At 37.1% G+C, this 12,623-nt stretch overlaps 1 protein-coding gene across 1 annotated transcript; it reads left to right on the top strand.

Annotated features, from left to right (window-relative positions):
- The first annotated feature begins 3,467 nt into the window (after positions 1–3,467).
- LOC135713102 (uncharacterized) lies at positions 3,468–8,399 on the top strand. Its single transcript, XM_065236209.1, has 5 exons — positions 3,468–5,209; positions 5,271–5,436; positions 7,163–7,550; positions 7,606–8,165; positions 8,248–8,399. The coding sequence occupies exons 1-5, from the start codon at positions 3,468–3,470 to the stop codon at positions 8,311–8,313; spliced, it is 2,922 nt and encodes a 973-aa protein (XP_065092281.1). The 3' UTR covers positions 8,314–8,399.
- The last annotated feature ends 4,224 nt before the right edge of the window (positions 8,400–12,623 follow it).

Raw genomic sequence — 12,623 nt, forward strand, 5'->3', positions numbered from 1 at the left:
TGTTTTATGTCAGTGAAAAGAAAAGTTGTCTAGGTCCCAGAGCTATGTTTTTTTTCTCTACGTCTTTGTCTATGTCTATTGTCTTTATACGCAGTAAGTTTAGTAAAGTTGTGATTTCAAATTATTGCTAAATGAAGCCGAATAGTTTGCGCGGAGCTGTTGTTGAACTTTTTCGTCACGGAAAAACTGTGTCAGAGATTGCCAACTTGACGACTTTGGCAAAGTTGTTTATCTTGATAAAATAAACAACTCTTCTTAAAACTTCACAGTCTACTGTTTTCAAGTTAAATGGAATTACAGAAAAAAATCTGAAAATAAGTGTTTTAATTTTAAATATATTGTTTAAATGCATATACCTCGAAAACAGTAGGCTGTGAAGTCTTAACGTCTTAAGAAGAGTTGTTTATTTTATCAAAATAAACAACTTTGCCAAAATAGCGGCGCCGGTGGTGTAGTGGTAAGCGTGATTACCTTTCACCCCAGCAGGCCTGGGTTCAATCCCAGTCGGCGTCGGGAAGTAAAGCCGTTGGTCTCCGGTTCATGAGTTGATGGGTCGATAGGTAGGGTCCAGGTGTAGGAGCTGCCTCCCTGGCGTCGGTAGCATTGGTGCTCAGCACGGAAAACAAGATCGACGGAAAACAAATCAAAGGAAAAAAAAAAACTTTTTAAAAGTCGTCAAGTCTTTAAAACGCCATTTCAATGCATTAAAAAAAGTTATAGAAAAAAAATCATGTTCCACTAAAATGAAGAAATCTAAAAAACACCAAAATATACCTCTCTCAAATTTTAATATTTTTTTTTGACTATATGTTTTTTTTTAGTATTACTCCTACGTGAAGTCAACGATTTACATAGTTGAAGATGCTAATTTCAAATAACAGACTGTAGTGGTAATTTTTATACGATAGATGGAGTAGATGAAAGCATAGAGTTGATAGTTCCGTTAGAGTACGGCAGTGTGAAGATTGTATATAGATATTAGACAAGCGAGCTAGGACAACTTTTAAGGAAGGTACAAATCGGTTTTTTCATCTCTCTTTACCAAACTCCCCCTTTGGAGAGGGATGGTGAGGGGTGCCCCCCCCCCCGCCACCACTGGCAAAAGAGATGAAAACCGACCCGCTTATGTACCAACTGTGTGTTTGAAACAGTTCTACCGATTTTTTACTGCACTTCAGTTGTTATTTGAAGGAAGGCTTCCAGTCGTAGGTTTGGAAATTGCAACTATTGTTTACCCCTACCACGATATGTGCTCCTGTAAACAATAGTTGCAATTTCGACATTTTTTTTGTGCTTTGGGATATATAGAAGTTCAAAAATTGTTGTTTTTTTTTCGTTTTTTCAACAATATCTTTAAAATTTGAAGCTTAATCCAGTATGTTTCTTCAGAGAAGTTATTTATTTAATGCATTTGCATAAGAGAAAAATACAACATTATATGGTTGTAAGCAAAAACCCAAAACAGACCGAAAAAACCATATTTTCGACAATTTTTTTTAACTCCATATAACTTGGAACCAGTAGGCTGTGGAAATTTCACGTCTTTGAAAGAGCTGTTCATTTTGTCAAGATAAACAACTTTGCCGAAGACATCAAGTCTCCAAAACGTCAGAGAAAGAAGTTATAAGCATAATGCATGATTTTATTACGAGCACTATTTTCTTTTTACAAGAGCAATTCATTTTTTTAATGTTAGGGCAAATGTATACTCCTATTCTACGGGTGCAACGGGTGCAACAGATGAATTTTACAAACATTTGGAAAAGTTTTGAATGGTACATTAACCTTTATGAAAAGTTATGCGTGATTTCAACTTTTTTGTCCTAGAACTGTCACCATTCCATGTATTTCGACCAATGGAATGGTGAGGAAGCACACTCTTTACAGCTTGTGACATCCACAGAAAATGCAGCGGCATTTTTTTTATCTTGGTTGGAGTTATTCACGAAGGTTTGCGGCTGACTGTAGCAAATAAACGGGCACATGCTAAGAATCTTGTTGATTTTCCTTGCGCTCCGCTTGGAAATACCGGAAAGTTCTGATTCTTTTCTATGTTGTAGAAATAAACCGCACATTTACACTTCTGACAAGTTGCAACTGAATGCTTATAATTGTTTTAAAATAACTGTTTCATGGCCAACTAGCTTTATTGCGCTTACTTATATAGCAATATAAGGATTTATTTTTGGGTCTTATAACGGCAATTCATATTGTTTTTTTTTATACTTCAAGGCAATCATAAAACCTTTAATAAGTGAAAATAGCATAAGCATCAGTTGGTTTTTTTATAAGCTTTATAGGGGTTTTGTAGATAGCTATAAAATGTTCCATGACTTGCATTGTATATGACCGTCATAAAGCTGTAGGTAATGGTTGCAGCTGCAATAAAACCTTTATGAATTTTGAATATAGCCAAGCAGCTCTAGATTTGTTACTTGGGAATGAAAGATAATTTCATAACCATTTTGTTGCACGGATTATATTCGGATACAATGTATTCTTGGGATGACTGGACACGCTAACCCGCTATCCTATTTTTTTATTAAAATACTCATTTAGTTCTAGTCTGCAGTTCTTCCCGTTGCTAAGCGCATCGCTTCATCTATATGCTAGATCTTTAAAATTGATTATCCTAAAATTATTAAAATTTAAACAACTTTGTGCCTCAATATCAACTAAGTAAATTATTTGTTTCAAAAAATCGAGGTAGACAAAAGAGTACAGAGTGAGTTAGAAGTGGAAGTAAGAATTGTACCATGCTCTTGCTTGTTCAATTCATACTTATTTTTCGATATCAAATTTATAGGATCCTTAAACCATTTGTTTTATTTTTTAGAAACATGAGAAACGCGCATGATGGGTTTGTGAGCTTATAAAACTTCTCGAAGTGGAAATCGCAATCCACGTAATATTGGGGAAAAAAATCCGATTAATAGATGTCACTGTTCGTCACATTTTTATTGATTAAAAGTCACTATTTGGTCACTATTTTCGTTATTTTAGTCACTAAAGTCACTATTATTACATCACATACCCGCTACCAGCTCAGTAAATGTCATTTACCGGAATATCTGGATTTATTGAGTATGAGGCGAAAATTAAATCCGTTTAGTGGCGAAAATTAAATAGTAGAGGTGATAATTGAAACAAATAACCGTTTAAGAAGTTGCATTTATTTGCATGTATCAACCTTTTTTTCGCTTTCAACACATCGATTAATGCAAAACAAATGTAATTTCTATAAATTTGATGATATAACTTATTCGCAGTTTGATGATATAACTTATACGCAGTTTTGGGTGGCAAATTATAATGCTTTTACCCTATATCCATCAGATACAGGAAACACTGTTTCATCCTATTTTTAAAGTTAATATCGCATAGAACTGAAAGGAATAGACAGTCTCTAACAAACATGTTTCATCCTTTTATTTTCAGCACTATTCTAGCACTTTAAATTTGTAACCATGAAGAAATCTTCTACACAACAAATTAACAAACCTACTGTGACAAAAAGACTCCCTTCAACCGCACTGAAACCAGAAGATAATCAAGATACAAATAAGAAAGTTAAAAAAACAGAACCGGTGCCTAAAACAAGCACTCGATCTAACGTTAAAAAAGTACCTCCTCAGTCATCACAACCGACTGCAAGCAGAACTGAGAAAAAGGATAAAAGCGATGCTGTCAAGCCAAGGACGCAAACTAATCCTAAAGCAAGTCTAAATCAAAGTAGAAAACAAATTCAAATTCCAAATTCAAATTATGCTACTAAAAAACCATCAGCTGGAGACTTCAACGTTACCGTTTTCTCTCCACCAAGCGCTCGTAAGGCAGCACCTAAATCAACGAAGGAACAATTGACTTCATCAACAACAACACGAGATCGAACTCGTACCAGAACGTTGAAACCAGAAGAAGTCACAGTAATGAAAAATATTCCCCAAATTACAGATGAAGTTGGCAAAGAAAAAGCTAAGCCACCACCTATCGCGTTCGATATTCAGTTTGAAAACAATAAACGGAGTTCATCTTCAAGTGCCAAAAAACAGATTGCCAATAATGTGGTTGAAACAGATAATGATGAGGACGAGTACGACTCAGAGTTTGAATCATACGAATCTGATTTTGAATCAGGATCGTCAAAAAAATCCTCCTCTTTATCTGCACCTTCTAATAAATCTAGCTCATCAGATTCATCATCATCTACCGATACCGATGGGTCGTTCAGTTCTGATGAAGAGCACAGAAAATCAAGAACGAGCAACGAACAGAAGCTAGACTCTGGAAACTATGAAATGAAATTAAAGCGATTGCTAACGACCAACGATAACAGTATCACATTTGGCAATTCATCGAAGCAAGATGACAATCAGCCTGATTCTGGTATGAATAGCGGTTTGTTTGAAACTCAGCCTGCTTCAAACAGTGGTAAATTGCTGCATAAGCGTTATGCAGACATATTAGATAAAATTTCGTTCAATACGATGGCATTCGAGCTGTATGAAGATGAACCGGCGCCGTATGAATACTTTGTCAAGAACTATGGCATGGTAAAGGGTGTACAAAGTCAAACCCAAACTGAAACAAACTCCAATTCATGTGAAACACAAACCGACAACATCTATCGTAAATCTTGTTGGATTCAATATCCACCCCAGTTCTCTATATCGTGCCTCAATAACATGAATACTGAACCAGACAGATATACAACAGAGAAGTTAGGTGTAGGACAAGAAAATTTCCACGATACAGGTACCACTTCTCATCAAGACGATATTTTCTCAGATTTTCTAATAAATCTTGAGTTCAGCAAAATGCAAACTATTAACAAAACACGGCTATCTAACAATTTGAGTTGCAGCTTTGGTGATCTTTGCAAATTTTTGGAAAAATCCTTACAAGTGGTGGAAAATGTACTTATACGAAACGTTGAGAGCTGTGATAAACCCAAAAGCAAAACTGTACAATTAAAACTACAAAACTTATCGGACAACAGTACAGTAACTGCTGCACACTTTGACGTGAATTCCCACCATGTGCTCCTTACGCTTCACGAGTGCAATGTAGAAAAATCACATCATAGATATGTAGTCAGTGTTTGGGATACCAGAAACTGCGTTAGGCCTAAAGCCGTTCTTTCATGCTGGAGCACTGTAGTGTGCACTGATAGAATTGGTCCAATCGTCGTAGCAGGAACGGCCGATGGGTAACATTTTAAATTATAAAATAAAAAGTAACTGTTAACTACAATAACTTCTTTTTTTCAGAACATTGTGCCTTTGGAATATCACTGAGAGTAGTCAGGAGATTTCTCCATTTCAGCTCATTAGCCCTATACTGACTAACGATATTGAAAACTGCCACTACGGAAGCGTTGTAGCAGTTCGAACAGCAAATTCAGGAAACGGTTGCAGTAACTTAATTTCACTTCAGGTATACGAATATTACTACACAGTTCGAAAAAAGTAGTGTAAATTTCTGTTCAGTATGATGCACATAAATGGAGCGTCACATATCATATAAGTTTACATAATATATCATGTAAAGATCTAAGACATTTCATGCAATGTAGCAAATATTGCATACAAAAGCCCATTTTTTTAAACAACATTGTTTACAAGTTGCTCGGTTGAGTGAAATGAAAAACAAGTTTACGTGAATGAATGTTTACATCACTATTAAAATTCAGAATTTTTAACTGTGTAGCGTTGTACACGTTACAGTTCCATATTATTTGCTGTTCTTATGGAATGAGGGAAATTTACGCATATAACGGTATAGTAAAAGCTATCCATATATGTACCACGTGAACATTTTATGGGGGTGGAGGAGATGGTTTGGCAGATCTCCAGTACCCATCACAGTGTATTCAACAGATGGCGGTAATGTTTTAGCGACTATGTTTTACAGTGAGAAATATTCAATGTGTTATGTCTGTTTGTCTGTGCTTAAGGGCTTCAATTAGACATATAGGGGAAATGCAGGTAATATCGGCCTAAAGTTCCACAATTTGGGCCCATACATAAATTCAGCAATCGACTAAATTTTCAATAGCAACTAAAAATATCCATTACTAACGTCCCAATAACGCGTTCATCTAGATAAAATTGATAAATAGCAGATTTTTAGCGATGGGCCCAATCTTAGATCCATAGGCCAACAGATACATTTCCCCTAATATAGAAAAAATAATTTATTTTCAGATTTTTAGAAGTATACATAGATTTAAAAAAAGCTCAATTTGCAAAAAAAACATTTTAAGATTGTATGCGTATACCTCCCGGTGGAAAATTTTGAAAATCATCATCACTCACTTTCATAGTTTTTCTATTCTCCACGGGAGCCAACTTTGATTTTCCAATTGGTGATCTAACAATAGCCCTCGTGGCGAAAAGTTTTAGTTTAAATCTACAGACTTTTCCAACCCCGTATGCATGACCAAATTTATTTATTTAATTCTTTATTCGTAACATTAAAGCATTATAAAATTATTCTCCCATCAACCCCATCATCATTCTTTTAGTTCTCCTATTTTCCACAAGTGGTGCTTTATGTTATCGTTAGATCGCCAATATCATTTTGTCATGTTTTTTGATGAACTTCAGTTTTTACTAGAGTGAAATAAATATAACCAAAACGTTCTAGTACTTTTGAAGAAAATGCTAGTACAATCGAGTTTACGAGCCGCTCCGTCTGTCACTTCGTTTGTGCTATGCAGTGCCCTTAGTTTGTGCGAATTTGAGTAAATAGTCAGTCTCAACGGCCGTAATGGGGGCCATTGCGTGGAGAATTCGAGGCACGTAATTTAATTCACCTTATTTAAGGTACTCGAGATGTATTGCATGCCAAATATTATCGTCGATGTTATATGAAGAGCCACATGTGAAAAGAGCATACAAGCCTTTTGTAAACAAACCTTTTGTCGCTAACTGAGGGTCGCTCACGCAAACCAACAACATCATCGGGAAGGGGTAAGTTTTCCCTCCCCGGTGATGTTGATGGTTTGCGTTGGTGTAATATGGGTGGTTGGAAAAGGGCATAAGGTTTGTTTACAAAAAGCTTGTATGCTCTTTTCAAATGCTGTTCTTGATATTATTATGCTAATTAATCGTTCACTCAACACATTACCAGAATCTTTAATATTCTATAATACTTTCAGGTCCTCACACTATTCGTATCAGGTGTACTTGTAACATGGTCAATATCAAGGGCAGATCAAGTATCAGACACCGGCAATGATCTAAATCTAAACACAATTTTTCATCATGCCAACTTAAGGCTTATTCAGCAACACGTTTTGAAGCTCTTCTCTATCCAAAAACGACTAGTACCACATCAATTTTCTGTTTCAAATAGCTTTCAAAAAGGCAGTCTCGAAGATTTATTGAACTCAAAAAATAACTCAACGGACGAACATACTAAAGATGAATTAGGTCTAAGCAACGATATGGTTATTTGTCACAATAAAGCAATTATCCTGTTGAATCGTCAAATCATCATTGTCAATTGTAATGAGCAGGAAGCTTCTCTTATTTTGAAGAATCAAGGTACTGTTCAATTCAAGCAATTGACTAAATATTTTTAATCATTTGCTGATTTCAGATATCATAACAAATTTCAAGGAGCATCCAAAAGCTAAAGGATGCATGTTTATGCTTGCATCGGATAATACAATTAAAATCATGAGAATATCCAAACACTCAAACATTGCATCTACCCAGAACGATTCAAACGTGCATAACGCAAAACAACACAGTTCTCATTCCAATTTGAAGTTAAGTCCTGTTTTAAACAACAAGTCATGCACAATTCAGAATATAGTAAAAAATGAACGAAAGTTGTACCATGAGGCTAGCAGTCATGCCGACGGCCTTGCTAATCCACTAAGTGGTAATGTTGATAATAACCCCCTTAACAGTCACCAAGAACATAGGGAAGCAGAGCCGGTACCTTTTTACCACAATCAGCTATTTTTCCTCAAACAACCAAACCAGATTAATTCAAGGCTTCATTTCCTCAACCAAGGACAGATACTTTGCGTTGGAGCTGACAGAAACGCAAAATTCATTGACCTAAAAACCGGCCATGAAAGTTATTTAAGTGATTACATTGCAACTGATTCCTGCAATCGCAGACTGCTCGCAACAACAGACAAACAAGTGGTAAGTGGCATTTATTACCAGTCAAACATACTAAAAGCAATAAATTATTTCTCGAGTTAAAATTCATGCGTTTCATTTTCAGATAATGACAACAGATGGACGGGAGATTTATCTGCACGACATATGTGGCAACATGAAAGGGTCGTAAAATGTTGATCATAATAAAATATGTAAAGTTTTGACATTACAATCCTATCTTTTGTAACAATATCACAACCTTTACCTACATTTCACATAATATCACAAATATCACTATTTTTGCCCGTGTGGTGCCTGCTTAACAGAAGTTTACAGTCTATGTTTATTTATTACAAATTATATATATATGTATATACAAAGGATGCGAACGGCCCGCAGACCATCGCCCACGGCGACGTAGTAAACGGTAGATTTTGTAATAATTATATCCAATTTCCTATCGTACAGTTCGTAGTCAAAGGATCTAAACCAAGAGAATGAGTGTTATCTACTCCGAGAGTTTCGTGTCCTAATCTACAATACAATCATATCAAGCTTCTGAATATTTCAGTAGGACGGAGACGAGCCAGCCAACGGCTGAAAGTCTCCTTAATAAAGATATTAAAAAAAAAAAAAAAAAAAAAAAAAAAAAAAAAAGATCAGTAGGATCGAGAGTGGGATTCAAGTTAGTGTGAGGGTAAATGACCTTACTCTTAAACAGGGATCAAGAAACACAAGGATGCAATTGATGTATTTATCGCCATCGCCGTTGAATTGATGGTTTCGACGATTGACCGTGGAAATGACGGGCAAGTGCTTTGGATCTCCCTCGAGCAGTGCTGTAAATTCTCAAAATCAATTGAACATTTTTGATGAAAATGAGAAAAGCAGCTATCCGCTATCAAAAGGGACCAAGAAGGGGACCTCCTTCGAATGGGTGATATCAGTTGCTTAGTCATTTGACGAAGGCATGGATCATTCTCAATTGAGAAGCGGCGTCGGTTGTGTAGTGGTAAGCGTGATTACCTCTCACTCCAGCAGGCCTGGGTTCAATCCCAGTCAGCGCCGCCGGAATGTTCTGAGGCATAACATCTCTGATCACGTCTTCCTTCGGAAGGGAAGTAAAGCCGTTGGTACCCGGTTCATGAGTTGATGAGTCGATATGTAGGGTCCTGGTGTGGAAGCTGCCTCCCTGGCGTCGGTAGCATTGGTGCTCAGCACGGAAAACTAGATCGACGGAAAACAAATCAAGAAAAAAAAGAGAAACGCTTGACATCATTCAATTGAGTGTAACCTACACATAAACGGAGCTCGGGTCGACATTCCGGTGGAAAAGCTAAGCCAACGCACAGTGGTCCAGAATGCAGATTTAGGTGGAATGATATGTTTTGAGCCTGAAATTGAAACTTTAGACTAAAAGTCTCTTCTACAAAGTTGTTCCTTATAGTTAGGCCCTCATTTTTATGACAATGAATTCTAGGGTGGTTCCTATTATCATTAAAATAAAAAATCTAACTTTTTAGTTTGAATAAATTAAGGTATACATTCTTCGGCAAAGTTATAGCTGAGCTGATTTCAAGCAACTTTGTTGAACACAACTTTTTTGTATCTCTTAAATTGACCGATTTAGAGCTATTTTCTTGAATTGAGTTAGGGTGGCTCTTAAAAAAAACAGTTTTTTGCTCTAGTTTTCTTATTTAGAATTTCTCAGCAAAGGTGTCTTCAGATAACTTTTAGATCTTAAATAGGCGCAAATTTTTGCTGCACAAAATTTGTCGATATATTTCGCCGATCAAGAGTTATTGACGTTTTTATACTAAAAATATGCACTTTTCAAATGTTAATATCTCTGGTTGGGGCAAACAAAAAAAAGTTTTCTTACGGCATTTAAAAGGGCGTATGTTATTCTCAATAATATGACAAAATTGGAGGTACGTTATTTTTTAAACTCGTATAAAATCAATTTGAATTTATTCGTATTATTTACTATATTTGGGTATATCTTTTTTTATTAGAAGAGATACAGGCAACAAATTCGGCTATAAAACATTCGTCTTAAGGAGTTTTGAAATGCTCTAGAAGATAACTTTCATGAGAAATTTCAAATAAAAAAGTTAAATGTATACCTTAATTTATTCAAACAAAAAAGTTAGATTTTTGATTTTAATGATAATAGGAACCACCCTAGAATTCATTGTCATAAAAATGAGGGCCTAACTATAAGGAACACTTTTGTAGAAGAGACTTTTAGTCTAAAGTTTCAATTTCAGGCTCAAAACATATCATTCCACCTAAATCTGCATTCTGGACCACTGTGCAACGCGACACCAACCTGACTTCTACCAAACCTCAACCCGATGTTGACCCGACCTAAACCCAAAATTTACCCAACATCAACCCGATATTGGATCGACATAGACCTTAAATTTGCCTTACATTGATCAGACATCGTTACGACTTGCTTCGGGAAACCTTCTCACAGCGGCTTTCTCTATCCGGACCCAGAAGGCTCTACATTCCACTCAAAATATTGCCATATGATTTTTTCCCGTAGCGTATAGGATAGATTTTATGACCTACCCGAATTAGGAAATCAGAATGTAGAAAAATGTGAAAGAGTCAGGGATTTAGGGATTATCTTAGACTCCAAACTAACTTTCATAGACCATTACAATACAATTATTCACAGGGCAAATAACATGCTAGGCTTTATCAAGCGCTTTTGCTATAACTTTCAGGACCCATACACAATTAAAACACTATATATTGCCTATGTGAGGTCAATACTGGAATATTGCAGCATTGTATGGTCTCCATTTTCAATCACGCACGAAGAAAGATTAGAATCAGTACAAAAGCAATTTCTATTATATGCCCTTCGTAAATTAGGTTGGACATCATTTCCTCTTCCATCATATGAAGCACGCTGCATGCTTATAAACATACAAACATTAAAAGAGCGTCGTGAATATGCAATGGTTTCGTTTGTAAACGATATCGTTTCGCAGCGCATTAACTCAGCAGAACTTTTATCAAAATTAAATTTTTATGTACCTACTCGACAACTCAGAAATCGAAATTTATTTGCCGTAGCCCATCATCGCACAAATTATGCAAAATTTGGGCCATTAAATCGCATGATGGCGTCTTACAATCAATACTGCGAAACCATTGACTTTTCAATGTCTCGGCATAAACTAAAACAATATTTTAACTCCATACGGAATCATAACTCGTAGGAAGTAAAAATATAATAGCTGACAATATATTTTTTAATATTCTTAAGAAAAACAAATTTGTATATGTATTTGTACTAGTCTACATCGGTTGATGAAATAAATAAATAAATAATAAACAGAATGCTAGGGTTAGTTACGGACACGTGCTAATGCACGTATTGTTTAGAACACCCCAACATAGGCGTCGCCAGGGGGGTGCAGTCGTTGTTTGTTATACAAATTCATAAAATACCGATGACATATGCCGCAGTATGACTGAAAATTCAGTTTCGGTTAAACGATGATCGACCTAGTAATCCATACGGTATGGTGTTCAGCTAATCGACGTCTAACCTAATCCTGTGTGTGTGTTTTTTTTATCTGTGTCACTGCCCTGCTGACGGCATTCCAAGTGCCCTCCTCTCGACACATTTCAACGACGACATTCTCCACGTTAAGGACGGGTATCTCTCTTCGCACTGCCTCGAACATTGGACAGTCGAAGACCACATGTTCCGGCGTTTCATCGACGTTCCTCCGGACAGAGGGGTGACGCTGCGTATCCGAACCGATGCAGATATTTCCTGAAGCAGCCATGGCCAAACAGGAACTGCGTTAGGTGTAAGTTAACTTCTCCATGCTTACTGTTCACCCAGATCGAAAGAATCGGTATTAGTCTATGTGTCTATCTACCGTTCTCCGTCGTGTTCCCGTCGAAGTCGAACTCTCCGTGCATCACATCCGTCGAAGTCGAACGCCACGACCCAACATTGAGCAATTACGGGACGCCGGAGTTGCCCAGGACTACCCGCAGCAGCTGGAAGTTGCACTACCCACGGAAGAGCAGCTTGGCGCAGCTACTCTTGAAGCACTGGCTAGAGCGCTGCACTGGGTAATTGCCAAGATTTGGGAGGAGTGGATGGAAGGTATAGTATGCCCAATCTACAAAAAGGGCGACAAGTTGGATTGAATGCAACTACCGTTCGATGACACTGCTGAGCGCCACCTACAAGGTACTCACCCAAATTCTATGCCACCGCCTGTCACCATTTGCAAGAGAGTTCGTGTGGCAATACCAGGCGGGATTCATGAGTGCCCGCGCTACCACGGACCAAATATTCGCGATTCGGTAAGTTCTACAGAAATACCGCTAATACATCATCATTTCCCATCGACATACGACACAATCGATCGAGATCAGCTATGGCAGATTAGGCACAAGTACGGATTTCCGGATAAACTGACGCGATTGGTCAAGGCGACGATGAATCGAGTGACGTGC

The sequence above is a fragment of the Ochlerotatus camptorhynchus genome, unplaced genomic scaffold (genome assembly GCF_037179485.1).
Source record: "Ochlerotatus camptorhynchus isolate MF236.1 unplaced genomic scaffold, CSIRO-AGI_Acam_v1.1 ptg000535l, whole genome shotgun sequence".
NCBI lineage: Eukaryota > Metazoa > Arthropoda > Insecta > Diptera > Culicidae > Ochlerotatus > Ochlerotatus camptorhynchus.